Below are 21,108 nucleotides of genomic sequence, written 5' to 3'. Positions count from 1 at the left end.
GCGTCCACCAAGCCCGGATCTAGTCCAGCTAGGGCTGAGCCATTCTTCAGGTGTCTCAGGCTCCCTCTAGCAAGCAAAGCACAAGCCTGTGACCAACACTGAGCGAGAAATCAGTCAAACGCATCAAAGGTCTTGTGTTACCAGGGATCACACTGTTCTTAGGACCCGGGGCAATCTATAGGTGCTGTAACGTGAGAATGCGGAGTGAGAAAGGGATGTGTAGGAAGATAAGAGATGAGGGTCAGGTGTGGAGACACATGGACTTTTCCCAGATAATAGGGACAGACTTCTCCCAGATATGGAGGGGTGGATGTCTCACATACAGGGGTGCATTCCAGTGTGGAAGGTGCAAGAAATCACTGCAAAAAGGTGAACCTGGCCCTCCACCCTCTCAAGGGATGAATCAAAACAAAGTGGCCCCTTCATCCCCCTCTCGCCTCCCCCCTCCGCCCCTCCCTCCTCCTCTCCTGCACCAGGACAGTGGTGTCCCACCCCAGAGCACAACCAATGGTGCAGGAACTTGGCCCGACCAGCCAATTGGACGGCGGCAGCGGCACAGAGATGGCTCCGCCCCCGAAGGGCCGCAGGCCGCTGGCCACTCACGAGGCGGGGCTTTTCGCTGTTTTTGCTGCCCGCCGAGCTCAGCCGAGCTCAGCCGACTCCCTCCCGCCGTGGCCGAGCCCAGTCGAACCCAGCCGAACTCAGCCGAGCCCAGCCGAACTCCTCGACGCTCCAGCCGCCGCCGCCCGAGCGCCGCCGAGCGAGCGAGCTAGCGGCCCCGGCCGCGGAGGAGGCGCCGCCCCAGGGGGAGGAGGTGCCCGCTCTCCGCAGACCGCCCGCGGCAGAGGCCGGCCCGGTCGCGCCCCGGCGGGAGCGGCCGGCAGAGGCTGCGCGGCCCAGGGGGAGGGCCCGGGGAGTGGACGTCGCCCCTGCCCGCCTCCCGCCGCCCCCCGCCCGCAGGCTTTCGAGCCTCAGTCGGCGCTGAGCATCCCGCTGCCCCGGACCCTCCCGCGGGCGCGCACCGGGCTCAACTCAGGTAAGGGGGGGGAGGCCTCCCCTACGGGCAGGGGGTCGAGATACAGAGATCCTGAACGGAGATGAAGAGACAGTGACCCACACAGAGACAGAGACACACGGCTTGGAGGAGAGATAGACACAAAGACAGAGAGACACATGCAACACGCACAGAACCCCTGATGCCGACCCCACGGAGAAAGGAAGAGGCATGTCCTGGAGGGCAGAGGGACATAGAGTCGTGAAAAGAGACAAGAGATACCCAGAGACAGACTGGTGGAGAAATGAGACACACACACACACACACGAAACACTCAAAACACTCTGAGACAGGGACACAGAGATAGGCAGCCACACACCTTCACAGAGGTAGGTATGGAAGGACAAGGATGCAAATCCAGCAAGGGACAGAGGGACAGGAGGGTGTACCGTTCAGACACACACACACCTGACCCAGAGAGGCAAAGTGTGTGCCAGGGAAAGGCACACCTCGGCACAACCTTGGATATGCAGGACCCACACATTCCTGCCAGGGCCTCCACAAAGTTCCCTTCTGTGTGAGCCGGCACCCTCTGCAGGTTTCCTGGACTCGCTTACTGCAGCCCTCAGAAAGAGAGGATGCCCTAGCCTCCTCAATGATGGTCGTAATTCTCTTCCTCCTGGGCCTTGGGCCACCTCAGTCCCGCCCACCAACAGCATGTCTGAAGGCTAGAAGCTTGGTGGGCAGGGCTAGGCTATACCCACCAGTCCCACGGAGGATGAGACAGAGGGTGCCTGCCTGCTACAGCTTCCCCACTCGGGCGGCACCACGCACCAGGTGCTCAGAGCCAGGCCTGAGGATGGAGGTCCTGGCTTTGGGAGGCTCCTGAGCCTGCTGGGACTCAATGCCCTCTGCCTGAGAGGCCAAAGATGGGAGAGGGGAGCTGCCCCCCCCAGGCTTCAGCCCACTTCTTCCTCTTCACCCCCTCTCCTTTCCTCTGTACTTCCTCAGGCTCAGGATTGCAGGTGGGCATTTCCACTGCCCAGGAATCACTGTGTGTGGACAGGACAGCCTCCTTGGAAAGTCGGCCATACCGGAGTTGCGCCTCGGCATGGGCCTTGCCGTTGAGGTAGCTCCGCTCTCTGCTCTGGCCTGAGGGTGCTGCCTGTCATGGGGGCAGCCATCTCCCAGGGGGCCCTCATTGCCATCGTCTGCAACGGCCTTGTTGGCTTCTTGCTGCTGCTGCTTTGGGTCATTCTCTGCTGGGCCTGCCACTCCCGTTCCACTGACGTCGATTCTCTCTCGGAATCCAGTCCCAACTCCAGCCCTGGCCCCTGTCCTGAGAAGGCACCACCCCCCCAGAAGCCTAGCCATGAAGGCAGCTACCTGCTGCAGCCCTGAAGGCGCCTGGCCTACCCTGGAGTCCTGGACCTGAGTATACCAGAGTCAGAGTGTGGCAGCTGATCCCAGAGTTCAGCCAGTCTGGGGTCCAGAATCTGGAGTCCAGTCTATTTGAAGCTGGACCCAGCAGCCTAGATTGTAACCAGCCTGACTCAAGAGAGGCCTGAGTAGCCCTAGAGAGACAGGCCTGGAGTGGGGGTCAGGAGTCGGTGCTAGGGCCAGGGCCCTCTGGACTCTGCTCCATCCCAAGGGCCAAGGGCCGCTCACATCCCTAAGCTCGGTGCCTCTGGGCTCTCTAGGTTGGGGAAGCAAACTGGAACCCACGGCAATAATGGGAGGGTGTCCGGGCTGGGCCCCTTCTCTGGTCCTCCCACTGTTTGTTGGATAATAAATGGAACTATGGCTTACCCTGAGACTCCTCTTCTTGGGGGCTGTGTGGTAGAAAACACTAAAGGTATGAGTTTTCAAACAGGTTTATTTGTGTAAAGGGAGTGTAATGGAGGTTGGGAGCCAGGTCCTGGAGAAGAGTGCTGTGACCATAAGAACTAGAATGTGGAAAGCAAATAGTAGGACTTGGTCAGGGTGGGTACATCCTTGGTGCTTAGGCACCCTGGTGCCCAGGCAGAGCGCTGTACACGTTGGGCTGAGGCTGGGCCGGGCCAGACGCTCAGGTTTTGGTTTTGACTTCCCTCACAACGTTTAGCAGTTTGTCCAGCTTTGCGATCTCCACAGCGGGCCCCTTCTGCACTTCCTGGCCCTTCTTTTCCTGGGGAGAGGGGAAATGCCAGTGGGAATGGTGAAGGACCGGCTGCCTCTTTTTAGATGCCACCACTGGCTCCTCTGCCCAGCCTGCCCTAGCTATTCCCTGACCCTCCCTTGCCCGGTAAATATTGGATTCCTGCTACTCCCATTCAGTCCTCCCCCTACTCAGGTTAGGTGACTCAGAGGCTCATCGGAGGGCCTGTGAGGAGACCTCCAACTCTAGCTCCAACGCTTAGCAAGGGCAGGATTGGGAAAAGGCATTCATTTATCTTCAGTCTCTCAGAAGCCGGCCATGGAGAGCTGTAGGCTCCAGGGAGAGGCAGGAGCTTTCTGTTAGGACCACCCAGGTTCAGCCCTGTAAAGCGGGGATAGATGTGTGCTGCAGGAGAGAGAGAGAGATGAGGACTAGGCCACAGGTGTCCTCACAGGCTTGGGGAGGGGTGCCACTTGATGCCAGTGGTACCAGGAGACCCATGGGAGCAGACAGAATTTTCCATGTGACTCCTTGTGGTGGGGACTGTATCTCAGATCCTGAGTTTATGACCCTTGCCCTCACCTGCAAAACATTCTAATGCCTCCACTGCTAAGTTGGGCCCTGAAACAATGGAATTTTAGACACAGGTACGTTTGGCCCCCAGGCTTGAAAATTCTGTAGCAGGCCACACCAGTCACATTCGCCCTACTGTCCAGACAGTGGGCTGTGGACTGTGCCGAGACAGGCTGGCCAGCTGCCACTTCCTGCCTTCTCTCTCTTCTCTGCCACCTGTGCCCACTGTTTCCTGGCACCTGCCCCAGCCACACCTGCTGGGGCTGTAAGGTCAGAGGAGAGTGCAGAGGAGGCAGTAGGCGCCTTCCTGGCTCCATCTAGCTGCAGCTACTCTGCAGAGCTCCAATTTCCTCTGGCCTTGACCCCTCCACCGCCTCCCAGGTCTGCTCCTGCAGCCTCTGGCACGCAGTCTGTACTTACCCAGCTCCCTGCTCTGGGAGGCACAGGACAGTCATCTTTTCCTCTCTCCCCATTCTCCCTCCATCATTAAGCTGTTTCTCAGCCTTACCCCATCCCTTGGTATTTAAGGGACCTGATTTTTAGTTCCGTCGCTGCATTAGATCCCCCATGAGACTGGACAAGTCCCTTTCTGAGCCTCACTTTTCCAACCGTACAGGAGGAAAAGAAAGACAGTTGACCTCTAATGGCACTCTGAGGAAGTTCCCGGGAGAGGAGTCGAGACCTCTTGGGAAGAGCAGGGAATCTGCAGCTCCCAGAGAAAGGGCAGCGGGGATGCCCAGAGGACTTCCTTCTGTATGAATCACTTGACTCTGACAGGGTCACCTCACAGGAACTTCTAATCCTGCCAAGTACTAGCCCCCATTGTCCCTGCTCAGATCCTGGGTGATTTAGGTTTCCAGATTCAGAGTTCAGCTCTCTCAGCCACACTGACCCTTGCTTTGTGAGGAGATGGAACTATGATAAATCTTGCTTCCCAGGATCACATCGGGTAGCATTCCTTCATATCTACCACGCTCCTGGTGTCAGGGCTATGGCCCTCTCCTAAAGAGTGACCATCATCCTCCCAGGGGGCTGTCTAGCTCTGCCATCTTAAGCCTGCCCCTCATTAAATTAAGAACAGATTTTATCTGTTCTACAAACATTGCTGCCTCCTTTCTCCCTCCTGAGGCCAAGGAGCTGGGCTCAGCAGAGAGATTTAGACCATGCCTGACTTCCCCCAACCCCCAAAGCCCACCACAGCCTGCAGGCCACAGCTGCAGGCGCTTAGCAAGCCTTCTGAGTATTTATAGCCAAGTCCACCCCCTCCCCCAGCTGGCTACAATTACGGGCCGTCCATACTTCCAGCCCATGCCTCCCTGGCCATGGTGGGGAATAGTCTATGCCAGTATCCAAAGGATGGTGCACAGTCCCTGGCTGGGTAGGAACACTTGGGGAAGAAGACTAGCCGAACAAGACAAGACCCAAACCCTGCCCCAAACTGCAGTATATGCCTCAGATTGTACCCTGGAGGTTCAATGGTCAGGGCAACTTGGTGACCCTGACCCTGGCCCAAAGCTGGGCAGAGAGCAAAGGGCCATTTCTACTCTCATATACAAATGGGTTCTGTATTTTTTTAAGTTGGGTTCTGAGGCTCTGGATTCTAAGGCCTGTGCTGTGAAGCTTGAGTCTTAAGTCTGATTTTGGGCTCAGGTATAGATTTGAGGGCATTGCTCTGGGCTTTGTGTCATACATTTGGGGTCCTTGGGCTCTGGTCTGGTTCTTCTCACCAGTAGAGACTCGAGAAACAGAATCCTGAACTCAGGAGACCTGCATGGCTGCTGACCTAGTTACCCTGCTCACGGCTCACTTACTCCTTCCTGGGTAGATTCACAGCTCCCAGTTCAGGGACCATTGGAGCTGAAACTCTATAAGCCCAGCAGCAATGCTTCAGCTAAGCCTTGAGTCCCTCTCCTGGTGACCTGTCCCAACAGCCTGCACTTCCGGTAAGCCAATGGTGCTTGCCTCCCCCATGTTCCAAGGCCACTTACTCTTTGGAAATCACCCCTGGACCCTACAGGATGCAGCAGGTCAAACCGATCTGTTACTTCACAAACCTTTTCCCCAGCCTCTTCATTCAGGCACTGATACCATCCTTACCTCGAATCCTTCAAGCCAGAAACTTGGGGTGGCCCCGGCTCCTCCCTCTCATCCCCCTATCTCTTGATGGCAGCGGGGACTCCCGGAGCCCATACCTTCGGCATCTTTCGCAGGTTGGGAGAGAGCTTGAGACAGGTGATGTGTCCACGGTCATCGCCCACAATTATGATGGGGTGGATGGGGTTGAACTGCACGTGGGTGATCTTGTTCTTCTTCTTGGCCACCACAGGCTGGTTGCAGATAGCTTCATACTTGTTGACAGCTAAGTCAAACACATGGGCCTACGGAGAGGCTAGTGTCATCAGTTGGGTAAACAGGGCCCCGGTCTCCCACCTCGGGCTTTCTGGAAGCCCTACAGAAGGCTAACGGTCAGCATGGCCGAGCTAGCGACAGCAGAAGGGTCTTTATGTCGGCTTGCTGTCCTCCATGATGAGGGAGTGAGGATAAAAAAGTGTAGAAATCTTAAGTCTATGCGGACTAAATAACAATAGCCGCTATGGGATGTATGTGACATGAAAGCAGAAGGGGGGGGCTCTTAGAGGGGACAAAGGGACAGGCAAGGGGGATCAGAGGGATGGAGAGCACAGTGAGGGAAGAAGACAGAACAAATTATAACGACATGTATGTATAAAAATACCACAAAGAAACCCAAAGCCATATAAAAAGAACCAATAATGGCAGCTACCATTTATCCAGTCTAATATACTTACCATGTTCCAGGCTCTGGGCAGGAGTGTTACAAGGTTGGATCATCTAATTATACCCCTCACAACCACTCCATATGGCGGTTCTGTTACTATCCCTATTTTATAAATGAGGATTTGGAAGCCGTTGGAGGCTAACTTGCTTGTAAGTGGCGGAGCCAGGGGTTTATCCCAGCTAATAAATACAAAGCGCTCAGAGTTTGATGCCTAAGTGCCCAATAATGTCTGATATTATCTTTGCCTCACCGGGAATCACTATCAGCTCCCGCTGTGACAGACAGCTCGCCGTGTCCCTGCTTCTGCTCTTGCCCATCCACAAGCCATCCTCCATGCTGTACCTCGGCTTCCCTTTAAATTTTTTTCTCTCAGCCTCCCTGGAGCCAAATTCCATACACTGCCCATGTCCTTCCTCTCATCCTAAGCCCTCTGCCTTTGCTGACTGAGCCCAGGCGTGTGGCCTCAGTTCCTAAGGCTGGCCTCATTCCCATTCACACCTCAGAATGCTGGATGGAGTCCTGCTGCCTCCCTGCTCACACAGCTTCCCCACCTCATCTTCATAATGCTGCTCCCACAGAGCACAGCGGCCCACACTTTTAACCCCAGCACTCGGGGAGGCAGAGGCAGAGGCAGATGGATCTCTGTGAGTTCGAGGCCAGCCTGGTCTACATAAGAGGACAGGCAGGATGGCATAATAGAGAGACCCTGTCTCAAAAAGGAAAAAAGAAAAAAGCTAAAGGCTAGTGCTCGTCCATCAGCTCCCAATTGGAGCTTCACCTCATCCAAGAGGCCTTTCCTCAGAAACCGCCTGGCTCCCACCACCACCTCAGGGGCTTCCTGTGAAGCTCAGTCTGGCCTGCTGGCATTTGCTGCCAATGCAGACTAGCTTCAGACTTTTGATCTCTGGCTTCCTCCTTCTGCATGCTGGGATTATAGGCATAGGCATGTACCCCCAATCCTGGCTTCCTCTGATATAACGCTTTATGGAGGTAATAATTCACATACTATAAGGTTCATCCATTTAACGTACCTAACGTACACTCTTCTTGGTTTTAAGCATATTCACTTTTCAAGCCATTATCACAACCAATTTTAGAGTGTTTTTTTCACCCACAAGGCAAACTTTGTACTCATTAACAGTCACTCCCCATTTTTTTCTCAACCCCTCTATCTGAAGCAAACACAAATATACTCTGTATTTCTATAGATCTGTCTCTTGACACGATGCATATGGTACAAATCTGTTTTGGACATACCAGATATTCATTCTTTTGTGTGTCTGGCCTATTTGACTTAGCATATGCTTTTCATACCCATCTATGTTATCATATATGTTCCTTGTCTGCTGAATATGATCCTTTTGCACACACACGGCACTGTTTGCTGTTCGTGATTTGATGGACACTGGCTTCTTTCACTGTTTGACACTATGAATAACGCTGCTATCAACACTTGATCCATGGACCACCCTCTTTCGGTCCTCTGCTCTAACCTGGTGGGAATTTCAGTGCCTGTTTTTGTCTTCCTCTCCACTATAATGTGAGCTCCATAAGAGCAGGTGCCTGAATTGCCAGATCCTAGCCTGGAACGGAGCACCACATTGGCCCTTAATAACATGTTCATGGGGGGCTGACTGACGTGAGGATGATGCCTTAATCGCCAGATTCTTTCCTTGGGGCTACAGGTACTTGTCAGGTTATATCAAATTCCATAAAGAAAACAAGCCTGCACCTAAGAACAGTCTCACACGAGGTGGCTTCTGAGTCTCTGTGACATTCTACTAAAGCTCCTCAGACCAGCTTGGACACTTGTGGAGGTGGGGGTGCTCACTACCTTACAGACCAGTGACTGGCCCAGAGGCTAGGCATCCTCTAACTCACTCACAGAGACCTCAAGGAAGACGACTTCTGGATGGTACCTCAGCTCCCCAGAGGGCCTGTTCCCCAAGGTGAACATTCCTGTCCTTCCTTGAGGGCCCCTGTGATGAAGGATTCCTCCACACTTCCCTGCGGAGCCTGGCCTTTAACATACATAGTCCCCTGTCTCTTTACCCCCTACTGACCTGGGGTGGCATGTGGTGGGCTCTCTAGGAAGAGACCCTGAGGCACCTCATGGTCTCCATGGTGGCTCCGCAGGGTGAGAAAGGACTACTCACCTTCCCATCTGTGGTGACCGCTGCAAACACCGTGGAAGAGTATGGTGCCCAGGCCACGTCACCCACGGCTGAGTTCAGGTCATAAATGAACATGGGGGTCCTGCAGTAACAAAAAGGTCAAGTCCGTAACACAGGGGGTTCATAGTGCCAGAGCCGCGGGGAGGTCATGGGGCAGGGCCAAGGCAGGCCCCTCACTTGATGGTGTGGTCCCAGATCTTCACGGTCCAGTCAGAGCTGCAGGACATGAAGACCTTGGTGTGGAATGGGTTCCATATCACAGCATCCACGGCCATGTTGTGAGCATCATAGGTGTCCAAGAATTGGCTGGAGTAGGATTTAGAGCACTATGGAAGGGAAGGGGATGGATGATTCAGGAAGGCTGAGATCAACAGTGAGAGAAAAGTCAGCGGCAACCTTCCCCTAGGGGCCCTAGAGGACCAGCACCTGAGCCTGTCTGTCCATATGCGCACCACCACCCCCTCCCAAAGGAAGAGGAAGCACTGAAGGACTGGGGTTCGGGCTGGGCACGGAACCCTCCTGGAGGGTGAAGGGAAGTGACTGACCAGAAAGTGACCTCTCTCTCTGTTGCAAGGCAAAGTGGGTCTCACGCCCCGTCAAGGGTGGGGCACAGCCTGATCTCTTGTCCATGCTAGAGCCTTGGTAGACAGAGCCACGGGTTTACTGCAGCTCAGACATCATCCAGGCCACAGTAAGCAGCGCCCGCCTTGTACAGGTAAGAGCAGGTGTGGAGCCAGGAGCCGACTGACTCAGATTTCCCATTCAGTGTCTGCCCTGGCCAGCAAGCCTCTCTCCTTCCCTCCAGGAGACAAAGTGGCCAGTCTTTCCTTCCCCTGCCTCTCTCCGGCAGCCACAGGGAGGGGTGGAGAGGGGGTGGGGACCTCTTTTGCATTCAGACCAACTCGGGCTGGGCCTCTGGGGCTCCCGGGAGGCTGTCTGTAATTAACATTCTGAGTCTCTGAGCCTAAGAAAAGCTCACAGCAAAGCTATTTCTGGACGATGGAGGTTCAGAGGGATGTTCACCTACTAACACTGAGACAACCACGGCAGAAAACTGGCTGCGAGGCTGGGTCCTGCTGATGGCTATGCACCTCATCCTCAGAGGTGACTCTGTTGGATACCTGGCCTTCAAAGCTGGGCTCCAGCTCAGATCTCCTCCAGGAAGTCTGCCCAGAATGGCCTAGCTCCCCCAAGCCCTACTCCCATGTCTGCCTCTTAGGAGAGGAGGAAAGAGGCTGGCTTGAGCTTCTCTCCAGACTCTCCATCACCTTCCCTGACTGTAGCCCCTCTTCCGGCCGCCAAGCAGACCAAGACACGCGTGCATTCTTGGACTGGTGAGATGTGGCTCAGCAAGTGAAGGTGCTTGCCGCTGAGCCCGGTGACCAGAGTGCAACCCGTGGGAAACTGCAAGCTATCTGCTGAGCTCCATACACGTACTGTGTGTGGCATGCATGTGTCCCCAACACCACCACTAAATAAATAAATGTTAAAAAAAAAAAAAAAAGAGCTTACAGGATGGCTCGGTTGCTAAAGTGCTCGCCACCAAACCTGAAGACCTGAGTTAGAGCCCCACACGCCACAAAGTTGTCCCTTGACCTCCACATGCACACTATGACATGCACACACACACACACACACACACACACACACACACACACACACACACACAAATAACAATTAAAAAGAACTTTAAAAAGAAGAAATGCATTCTTCTCCCCCACAAAAGGCTTCCAGAAGAGTGAACACTAGATGGTGTCAGAACAGGATGTGTTCAATACTATACCCTCCCTGGGTGCTTAGGTCCAAGTGGCCCTGTGAGGAGCTGACCGGCATGCTGCCTCACCTTGTAGATTTTCCCCTCCTCTGTGCCCACCAGGAACATGTAGTCGATCTCCCTGTGGAAGTCAAAGGCAGTGCCACAGCCTTGGAAGAAGAGGGGCAGACTTAGCCTGGTTCTCCCAGGGAACCTCCCACCCAGCCCAGTGCAGGACAAAAAGAACTAGGCTGTAAGGGCTGGGCTCAGGCCAGGAAAACAGACACTGGACCACGGGCTTGCTTGCCCTAGGCAGTTCGGACTTTGCAGACAAGAATGGGGGACTGGGTAAACAAGGCAGGAATTGAGTTAAGCAGGGTCAGGGTCACAGTAAACAGGGATGGGGGTCTGCAAACAGGGACATGGTCTGTGCAAACAGGGATAGAGTCTGCATAAACAGGGTAGGAATTGAGTAAACAGGGACAGGATCTGGGTAAACAGGGCTTAGATCTGCATAAACAGGGATGGATCTGCAGAGCAGCACCTGATCTGCATAAACAAGAGCAGGGTCTGCACATGGGAAGGGACCTGCCTGAAGAGCGGTGTGTGCCAATGGTCAAGGGCTCCACCCATAACATTTTCTGTCTCCTCCAGTCTAGGCTCCAGTACAAAGGAGGGGAGAGCGTTGGGAAGGTAAACGGCCACTGTCACTGATCCTGGGGTGCTGGGGCTGTAGGTGTGAGGGCTGGGGTTCCTACCTACAGTGTGCAGCTGCAACCCCTCAGGGATATCTGTGGTACTGCTCCCCTCTACCTTCAGCTTGATGACGTCTATGTGAACCAGCTCACTCTGCAGTCAGAGAGGATGGGGATGGGGGAGGGGCGATTGGCTCAGTAGCTCTTCGCCTTTAGCTCCTCCCACTTCACCCCTCCATGACCCTTATCTGGGAAACAGGCACCTTTACGAGGGTCCATGACACAATCCTGCCGTCAGACGACACAGAAAAGAAGTTAAGGTTGTGGTCCATGTCGTCCTTCTGCCATTTGACCTGAAATATCACAAAGCCACAGGTTTTGGAACTCTGTTAGGGTGTTGAGTTAGGGCTGCAGGCGGGGCTCAGCTACAAGTTCTGGGAGCCCATTTTCCAGAACTCTATAGTGAGCCCTCCCAGTCTCATTTCACTCAGCTCTGTTTCCAACCTGGGGGCCACAGTACCAGCCAGAGCATTGCCCTAGGATGCGCTTTTGGCAGTAGTGGTACCCAATTTCTTTCTGCGTTCGGTTCCAGCAGTCTAGTTATGGGAAGTTCTGGTTCTGGGTTTAATCTCCCCGCTCAGCCATGGAAAGGTCAGAGCCCACAACTAGTTTTTCACTTATGAAATGGAAGTCATGAGAACATGTGAGAAGAAAAAGACCAAGTGTGTGTAAAATCTTCAGAACACTGCCCACAGTAAATGTCCAAAAAAATACCAGCTAATGGAAGCAAACCTTCAGTTTGATGACATCTGTGTGAACTGACTCCCAGCATTCAGAAGACTGAGGCAGGAGGATCATGAGTTCTAAACCAGCCCAGGCTACACAGCAAGACCCTGTCTCAAAAAAACGAACAAAATCTCTAGCTAGCTAATATCCTCATTATTACCATCGTCCTAGGAAGGTGGGCTGCAAGCTTCTGTAGGGCTTGTTCCCTGCTCAGTGGGTGAGGGAAGGGAGTCGGTCCCCTCTTCTAGGCTTGGCCTTTCTCTTGAAAGTCTCCTTTGTTCCCACCTTCAAACTGACACCAGCTCCTGCTCCCAGAATCTTGCTCCCAAATCCCAGATTTGAGCTGCATTTCTCCATCTGCAAATCCGGGTTAATTATCCTGCCCCTCCCGTCTTCTCGGGGCTGGAAGCAAACATATGGGAAAGTGTTTTGGAGACAGAGCTGTTGTCTTATGAAGATGACACGCTTGAGGCTCAAGTTTCTGTTGCCAGATGTGGAGGCTTGGCCAAGCCAAGTCCCAGAAAGCCGGGGTGGGGCTGGGTGCCCAGAGCCTTCCATCCTCCGACTCCCTCCAGACCCCCCATGCTGGGACCCCCGTCCAGTCCCTTCCCTCTGTCACAAGCTGAGGTCCAGAGAGGGAGGCCAAGAACCCAGGCCTGTTGACTGTAACTGCCGTTGCCTGCAACCGCAGCTGTCACCATGGCTGCTGGGGGGGGCGGTCTCTCCATCCAGCCCCTAGGCCTGGTGAATCAGATTGCAGTCGCTGCAGGAGGCAAGGCTGAGTCCTGCCTGGGCCTGTCTGGGTAGCGGGTTCTTTTTTGCTTTCACGGGGAGGCCAGAATGCTGCAGAGGCGGTAACGCACAGTGTGGACGGATCCTGAGCCCACTTCCCCTTCTGTGCATGCACGGTCCCTTTAAAGTGGGGAGGGGACAAAAATGTCAAAGGCCAGGCTGTAAGAGGCGCAGGGGAGCTGCAAAGGGAAGTGTTTAATGAGCAGACGCCAGCACTCATGGAAATTGTATTTCACACCCCACTTAGCAGCCTCATGCCCAGTGTGCGTGTGTGTGTGTGTGTGTGTGTGTGTGTGTGTGTGTGTGTGCAAATTACACATGCACTCCTACAGTGGAGGTGAGAGGGAAGGGATAAAGTGGAGAGGGAAGGTTTACCAGCAGGGTCCAGAGAATCAGTGAGGACCCAGGGACCAGTTGGGGAGCACTTCACAGAATTCCTCTTCTTCCCCTTATCTGATTATGACAGAGCACTGGACCAGTCTCCCCTCATACTTTCTTCCTGTTCCTCTTTCTAGAACTGTACAGCACGAGTGTTCCTGGTTAAGGCTTCACAGTAGGGTTTGATCAGGGCTCAGGCACCCGTGCGGGCCACCTAGGGAAGGAGCCTGTGCAATACGGGACAGGAGCAGTCTTAAAACCCTGGCTCCACAGCCTCCCGTGGCCTCCTATGGCCAACACAACAGACTGCCCCAGACTGGCGACTGAGTCCATAATGAAGTCTGTGTCCAGACACGCAGCACAGTCCCTTTAAGAAGGACCTGGTTCTTAGGTCTTGGACATGTCATTCAACCAGTCAGGCTTGTCTTAAAGCCCCAGGGTTCTAATAGCACACTGGAGCTTCCCCTCTGCCTTTTCTATTAATCTCTGGTCACACATGTTCCTCCCTGCCATTTCCCACATCTACTGATGCCCGACTGGGCACCCCAAATCCCAGCAACACGACTCTTCCCTTTCCCCGTGTCTAAGCACCTCCTTCTGTTGATGCCCCTGCCCCAACAGCTTCCCACTCCATCTCCATCTCCATCTCCATTACCTCTGCCCTTCCCCAGCCTTCAAAAATTCTCACGCTCTAGCCGGAGTGCACACCAAATCCCAGCAACACGACTCTTCCCTTTCCCCGTGTCTAAGCACCTCCTTCTGTTGATGCCCCTGCCCCAACAGCTTCCCACTCCATCTCCATCTCCATCTCCATTACCTCTGCCCTTCCCCAGCCTTCAAAAATTCTCACGCTCTAGCCGGAGTGCCTTTCCAAACCACTGTCGTGACTGTTACACCTCCACCCGAATCCTCCGATGATGGTGATTTTCCAACTATGCTCATAGGATGTCTTAGGCCCCCCGGGAAGAACCGCAAGAGGGACCGTAGGGAAGTGAGGCCCTGGCTTTATCAGAGCGGTTCTGCTCTCATCTATATATTGTACTTTTATTTGAAAACCATTGAGCTGTAATGCCCAAGCTAAGCACACTCCCGCCTGGGTGCCTGCCCCTCCTCAGCTCTCCCCTCCCCTCTTCACACATGCTCTGAATGATGTCCTGTTCCCCAGAGGGCCACTATGCTTGAGGCCCTTTACTATTGCCAGGGACTCCTTTTGTCACAGTGACATCCTTTAAAATCCAGATCAGGAGCCAGGTGCGGTGACACACACCTTTAATCCCAGCATTCCAGAGACACAGGCAGGAGGATCTCCGTGAGTTCAAGGATGGGATAGTCTACACAGTGAGTTCCAGGACAACCAGGGCTATGCAGGGAGACCCCATCTCAAAAAAATAGAATAAAACAAAAATCCAGATCAGAGGTTATTTCCTCTAGAAAGAGCTCGTGGCCTCCCGCCTTCGGCCCTCTCTGCACGCTCACATTCAGCACGGAGAGGTCTGCCCTGCCCCCAGAGTCCCTTCAGCCTCTCAGCAACTACAGGAGCAAACAGGGAGGAGTTACTGAATGGATGGATGATGGAGGGGATGAGAGGAAAAGAAGGAAACAGGAAGTGGATAGATGACTGACAGATGGCTCCTCTCCAGGTTACGTGCCATGACTGTAGCCTGAGCCTGGATTTTGCAAACATAGCTGCCCTGTTTTCCTGGCAGGACAGAGGAGAGCAGACCATCCAGTCCAGGTAAACTGAGTATTCCGCGACGACTCTGCTATTTGATTTAGAGAACACGGCAGGGGAGGAACAGGGTGCTTGGTCGGGATCGGCCCCACAATCCTGGGTTTGAGGAGGGCGAGGGTGGTCAAGTCAACTATGGATGCTTCATGCTTGGCCTTGGGCTGTCTAGGCTGGGGGAGCAGAGTCAAGGGCTCTGAAGTCTTTGGTGACATCCTCTTCATTTCTGGAGAGTTCCATGTGCATGGAGATAATGAACTGGAATGTGGACTTTCGGGTGGACAGAACCTCTCGGCCCTGCTTTGTAGAGAGTGAGATCAGAAAGGTATGTGGCCTGAGGGCTTCCTCTTTGACACCATTCGCCCCAGGCTCTGGGGAAAAGCTGAAGCTGAGACGGTGCCATGTCCCGGCGCCTAGGAAGCCTACTCTCCGATCTGGCCTATCTGGAGTGCATATCCCATACTGGGGGCAATGGACTCAGGGCCAGAAGAGGTGAGCACAAAACACCTGCCTAAAGATGGTGGGGGCACGAGGGCAGAGGAAGACAGAGCCCTGAGTATTGCCTGAAGAGCCCAGAGACTTGGGGAAATTTGAGGCAGAAATCCAGCCTTAGAATCTCTCAGACCTGCCCATGAGGGTGCTCCATGGCTTAAAGAGGTGGAGCCTTTGGGACACAGTGGAGAAGGTCTGCTCTCCGAGTGAGACAGAAGCCTTGCCTAACCTGCCTAGAGAGAGGGATGCTACAACTCGGACTCCAGAACCGACTGCCCACCAGACTCTCCAGCGCCCCCCAGAGGGCATGCAACAGGCAGTGCCATTCCTATCTGGGAACATCCCCAAATCTTGCTCAGGTGGCAGAGGAGGGTCCCTTTGGGTCCCGGAACTTTGTAGGTAAGGATCTGAACCGGAAGTCCTGGGGGTGTCAGCTCTGGCTGCTGAGGTACTGATGACACCAGCAAGTGAGTCTTGGCAGACAGCCAAGGTCTTCATGGTAGAACTCATGGGCAGCAGACTCCAGCTCTTTGTATTTTGTTTGTTTTGTTTTGTTTTGTTGTTTTGTTTTGTTTTGTTGTTGTTGTTTTCCCCAGACAGGGTTTCTCTGTGTAGCCCAGGCTGTCCTGGAATTCCTTCTGTAGACCAGGCTGTCCTCAAACTCAGAGACCTCCATGCCTCTGCCTCCCAAGTGCTGGGATTAAAGGCGTGCGCCACCACCTTCCATAGACTCCAGCTCTAAAAGAAAACTCCTGGGTCTCACGTTTGTCCTTCTCTGCCCCTTCTCATATCCAGCTCCTGGGCTGGATACCTGCCGTCCCCAGCCCCTTGCTCGTGGTTTTCTCCTCCCCAAGGTCCCTCGTTCATGGCCCCAGAGCCCACATGCTCTTCCCACCAGGCCCTGGGCTGACCTGCCACACAGGGTCCGTGTGCTTGCCAGACTTGGAGGTGCTACGGAAGCAGGGCTGTGAATGAGGTTTCTTGAGGTTGTAAATGGCCACGTTGCCGTCGTAGTAGCCCACAACCACCAGGTAGGGGTGGTCTACGTGCATGTCCAGACACATGATGCCGCTCTCACTGCTGAAGATGTACTCTGGGAAGCTGGGGTTCTTCATACTGTAGAGCAGCAGCATGCCCCGGCTCTGTTTCATGAAGTCATCTACCCAGGGAAGATGGGAGACTGCAGGTGAAGGCCCATCTGTACTGCGGGGGGGGGGGGGGGGGGGGCTTGCCTGCACCCCACCAGATGAGTGGGCCCCACCTGGCTGTGCTGGCCAGGGAACATGGGAGGCCTCTCTGGCCTTCATTCTGTGACTATGAAGTGGAAGTGTGAATTTGGCCCTCTCTTCTGATGGACAGATCCAACAGCTGGTAAAGGTGACTAGGCCAGTCATCAACAGTCACTCTCTAGTCTCTCTAGGGCACAGAACAGGGGCGTGCAAGCTCAGACTGTTGCTGTTTGAAGAATGGGAGTGGATTTCAGGAGGCGTAGTATCCTCATCAGGGGTTCGGATACCCAGGTTAGGGGCAGGCTGCTGTACAATACATACCCAGATACCCACGTTCCTCCCAATCTTCAGCCAAGGATAGGAAGTAAGCATGAACTAGTGTGCTACTGTCTAACCAGGCATGGGGATATAGGCCTGTACTCCCAACACTTGGGGGCTGAGGCAGGAGGATTGCAGGTTCAAGGCCAGCCTGGGAAATTTAGTTAAGACCCCGGTCTCAAAAATTAAAGAAGAAAGAAGAAAGGAGGAGGAAGAGCAGGGGGAGGGAGAGCAAGGAGGAGAGGGAGGAAGGGGGAGAGGAGAGAGGGAGAAGAGGAACAGGAGGTGGGGGAGGGGGTCGCGTGTACACAAAGCCCCCATTTCGGTCTCCAGCTCAGCAAGCAGGACAAAGCAACAAAAGCTTGCTGTTGTCTGAGGTCAGCCCATGCTGGTCACCTGTAAGCATCTCCTCATAACTTTACCCCACAGTTCCCAAGAGCAGCTGTGCCCAGGCTCTAAGCAGACCTCCAGTATCTGGAAGTCTCTAGCCAAGCAGGTCAGGCTTCCACAGGCCCACTCAGCCCCAGAGCAGATCTTGGTGATCAATGATGGGGCACTCAGCAAGGTCCTCTTCCCGACCTGCCCACGTCATCTCCTGCATTCGTAGTGACTATCCTGATACACGACTATTGAGCAGCACAAAGACCCAGCCCTCACGTCCGGTTCTCTTGCTGTCCAGACCTCCAGCCTCACCAAGCTCAAGGAGCCAGAGCTGGAAGGATAGAAGACAGACTAGTACGGTCCTCCATCTTGTACATCCTACCCCAGGCAGCCTTTGACCTTTCCACTTTCCCTGTTCCTCCTCTAGCCTAATGGCTGCAGAGCCTGGCCATGAACTGCAAAGTAGCCAGTCCTGAGGTGTTCAGTGGTGTGGGGAAGATATGGAAAGCAAGGCCAACTTGACGCGTTTGGGTTAGTCATTTCTCTCTGTCTTATTTCTAAGGCATCCCACACAGTCCCCGGACTCGGGACATGACCTCAGCCATTATCACCCCAGGTATTACCACCCCAGAGACTCTGCAAAGACCAGGCTTATGGAAAAGCCCACCTTCCTTTGCTGGGATGAATCATCACAAGTCCTGAGGCTCTGCTCAGGAACCTTCTCTAGACTCCCTGCATGCAGGGAGGAACCACATTGACAGTGGAAGCTTCTAGGGTCCAGCCGGAGCCACGGAGGAGGTGGCGCAGGAAGGAAAATGTTTCTGTCCTAGGGGAAGCCAGCTTGGGGCCTCAAGATCCCCTTGTAACAGGGCCAGGCCTCAGCACAACTGATGGAGGTGCCGTTCAGGCCATAAAACTCAGCATGTAGACAGCTCCACCTGCCAAAACTAAAACAAAGACCTGATCCGCCAGAGTCTGTAGTTCTGGGAAAGTCTCTGAATGTACTAACCTTGCTCTTTAGCTTCTGTGGTTCCGCTTCCAGCTACTGAGGTGCGTCAACCCAGGACTTGGGTTTTGTGCCTAAAAGCTCACCCTGACAAGGGCCTGGTGCTACCCTGGGATCCTGAGCATCCAGTGTAGCAGTGACCTGCCAGCTAAGAAAGACTTTCTATTGGCTTAAACCCACGTCCAAGCACTCTTCTCTGGTGGATACCCCACAACACCCTGAAGCCAAAGCCATAGTAGGGGGTTGCCTTGAAGTAGGCAGGGAGGAGCTGGCGGCATGCCCATTTGTGAACTTCTGGGTGGGCCCTAAGGATTAGTTCTCCAAGGGAAGAGACCTAGATCTGGCCAAGGCCATTGCCATTCTTGAAGGGCTAGAACTGGCCACTGCTGCTTCTTGGGTTCATCAAGCAGACCCTGAGCACCTGGCCTGCCTCCCTCTACCTCCCACCTTCCGCTCCTGGTTCACCCTGCAAGGTCACCAGCTGGAGGGGAGCCACTGGGGCTTCTGATTGCAATCTGTCCTCCACACTAGAAGACTGACGCAGGGTATGAGCGGGACAGGCAAGAGGGGCAACGGCAGACTGAAGCAATAGTTGGTGAGGCGGAGTGCAGTACACTGGGCCTGGCCCCTTGATAGGCAGCGGTGGTGAGCTCCTTTCTCTAGACAAACTCCAGGCACCGCTGGCTCCTGTAGACATGCAGTGCTCACAACCACTGAAGCCAGCAAAGGCGGGTAGGGAGCCCTAGGCTGCTTAGTACCTCTGACCGATTCGCTGAATCACTGGTACAAGAAGCTGCTATTAAGGCCTCCTAACCTTATACGTGGAAAAACTGAGTCTCCGAGGGGAAAACGGTCTACGTGCATGCATAGTACATGCCACATGGTATCCTTTCAATAGCTGAACTTCTCTTTCTCTGTTAACCTGGTCTTTAAAGTTGTTTTCATTTATTCATTTGTGTGTGTGGAGGCACTCACATGCCATGACAAGCATGTGGAAGGCGGGGGACAAGGTAGGAGTCATTTTTCTCCTTCTACTCTGAGTTGCAGGGATAAACCTTAGTCAGACTTGGTGGCAAGCACCTTTACCTGCTGGGCCATCTTGCCAGGCCTGGTAATTTGGTCTTTACATGGAAGAGGACAGAGGAAGGGGCAGAGCCAGCCAGCATAGTGTGGTGGTTATTGGCAAAGCCAATTCACACCTCCAGGTTGTGGACTAGACAGTGTGTAAGGCACAGGGCAGTGAAGCATGATAAAGGGAGAGGCTGTGCAGAGAGAAGCAGATGTCATGGATAAGGTACACAAAGAACAACCAATCACGCTAGTGTGATGGTCAAATGCATGCTGGGATTCAATCCCACTTCCTCCACCTGGCTTTAGAGGTCTCCGTCACTTGCAAGTAAAGGAGTCTTCTTTGCGAGGTAGTGGTGATGCACGTTTTTATCCTAGCACTTGGGAGGCAGAGGCAGGAGGCAGAGTTGGAGGCCAACCTGGTCTACAGAGAGAGTTTCAGGACAGCCAGGGCTACACAGAGAAACCCTGTCTCACCCCACTGCCACCACCAAAAGGGAGTCCTCCTTGATACAGAGCACAATTGCTAGTCCTGGTTAGAATACGTGTTTTGTGAATTTTAGTTCAAGGCTCCTTTTGTCAAAATACATCGAGAAAGCAGAGAGAAGCCTCATCTGACTGGGGTCTCCTCTTGACTCTTGTACTGTGAATGCCTCATTCCTGACCTCAGTGGCTCGTTGAGCTCTGAGTCACACTTTACACGTCTACTCAGTGTGACATCACAGCCCCAACCCCCAACAACCCCACATGATATCACCATCTTATCTAGAAACCATTAAATGACAACATTACTACTCAAACCAGGAATGGTCCTCACGTGGCATCATCTGTTAGTGCCATCATTGCCCAGTCATCCAAACATCTTAGAATGATATCACCAGCCAGGGCACCAGAAGCCCAATGATGTCATTGCTCAGCTGCCCAACACTCCCAGTATACCAGGAACCAAGTCACCAGGAGTCTCAGGATGACACTAGGATCACAGAGTGCCTCAGTTACCAATGAGATCGGAAGCCTTGGATCTCTCTCCTGGGGGTGCTTTGCTCTTAATGCCGCAGACTTTCTAGTTCCAGTGACCCCAGATGGGAGTCACCTAGCTTTCCCTTTGTATAATAAGGCAAAGACTCCAGTTTGGGGCCAATGAAAAAATTCTAGAGATTTCAGAAGTACATGTGGCTAGGTATAACAGACAGTGGGACAGAGGGAGGGAAAAGGTCTAGGAGTGAGGAAGTCTACTAGTCTTGATAGTCTCTGGGAATCCTTCCAGAACATTCAGCTACTAGGGCTCTGGCTTCCAAGAAAGTGCTGTTTCCCACCATCAGTATAAAGAATGGAAAAAGATTAAGGTAAAGATGGAACACATCTCAGCACACGTCTCGTTCTCTCTGGTGACCGAGTTTGTTTCCTGCTAACCCCACTGCTGCTCGGTCCCCATGGCCTCCCTGATGCTCCCATCGGTGATCCTCAAGATTTTCAGGGGGAGAATCAACTCCTATTGACAGAGCCTTATCATCTAAAACCACCATCTCAGGGATCGGGAGGGAGGGAGAGACAGACAGACAGACAGACAGCTACTCTTACTGGGGACCCAATCTAGGCAAGTACTACACCACTGAGCCTAGCTCTCTTCTTAATTTTTCTTTTGAAACAGGGATCTCACTAAGTTGCCCTGGCTGGCCTGAAACTTACTCTGTGGCCGGGGGCAGGCTATGAACTTGCCATCCTGCTTCAGCCTCCTGAGTAGCTGGGATTACATGTCTAGGCCACTAGGCCTGGCTTCATGTACCTGTCTTAATTCTACCGTAGACC

General features: G+C 53.7%; 2 protein-coding genes across 4 annotated transcripts in view; one reads left to right on the top strand and one right to left on the bottom strand.

Annotated features, from left to right (window-relative positions):
• The first annotated feature begins 882 nt into the window (after positions 1 to 882).
• Enho (energy homeostasis associated) lies at positions 883 to 2,802 on the top strand. Its single transcript, XM_059255726.1, has 2 exons — positions 883 to 1,036; positions 2,006 to 2,802. The coding sequence occupies exon 2, from the start codon at positions 2,165 to 2,167 to the stop codon at positions 2,393 to 2,395; it is 231 nt and encodes a 76-aa protein (XP_059111709.1). The 5' UTR covers positions 883 to 1,036; positions 2,006 to 2,164; the 3' UTR covers positions 2,396 to 2,802.
• A 50-nt stretch (positions 2,803 to 2,852) lies between these two features.
• Positions 2,853 to 21,108, bottom strand: part of Dnai1 (dynein axonemal intermediate chain 1) — a 71,045-nt gene continuing 52,789 nt past the window's right edge. For 2 of the 3 annotated variants that reach the window (XM_059254142.1, XM_059254144.1), the window contains 8 exons: positions 16,209 to 16,456; positions 11,387 to 11,476; positions 11,187 to 11,277; positions 10,459 to 10,598; positions 8,853 to 9,001; positions 8,658 to 8,757; positions 5,897 to 6,082; positions 2,853 to 3,161 (listed from right to left, as the gene is read on the bottom strand). In XM_059254142.1, the coding sequence (XP_059110125.1) occupies positions 3,063 to 3,161; positions 5,897 to 6,082; positions 8,658 to 8,757; positions 8,853 to 9,001; positions 10,459 to 10,598; positions 11,187 to 11,277; positions 11,387 to 11,476; positions 16,209 to 16,456 (1,103 nt within the window). In that variant the 3' untranslated portion in view covers positions 2,853 to 3,062. The remainder of the gene's footprint in view (positions 3,162 to 5,896; positions 6,083 to 8,657; positions 8,758 to 8,852; positions 9,002 to 10,458; positions 10,599 to 11,186; positions 11,278 to 11,386; positions 11,477 to 16,208; positions 16,457 to 21,108) is intronic. The other variant, XM_059254143.1, reaches the window with a different exon arrangement.

Source organism: Peromyscus eremicus, chromosome 2, assembly GCF_949786415.1.
Source record: "Peromyscus eremicus chromosome 2, PerEre_H2_v1, whole genome shotgun sequence".
In the NCBI taxonomy this organism is placed as follows: Eukaryota; Metazoa; Chordata; class Mammalia; order Rodentia; family Cricetidae; genus Peromyscus; species Peromyscus eremicus.
Note: the sequence above shows the minus strand (reverse complement) of the source record. Positions and strands in the feature narration are given on the sequence as shown.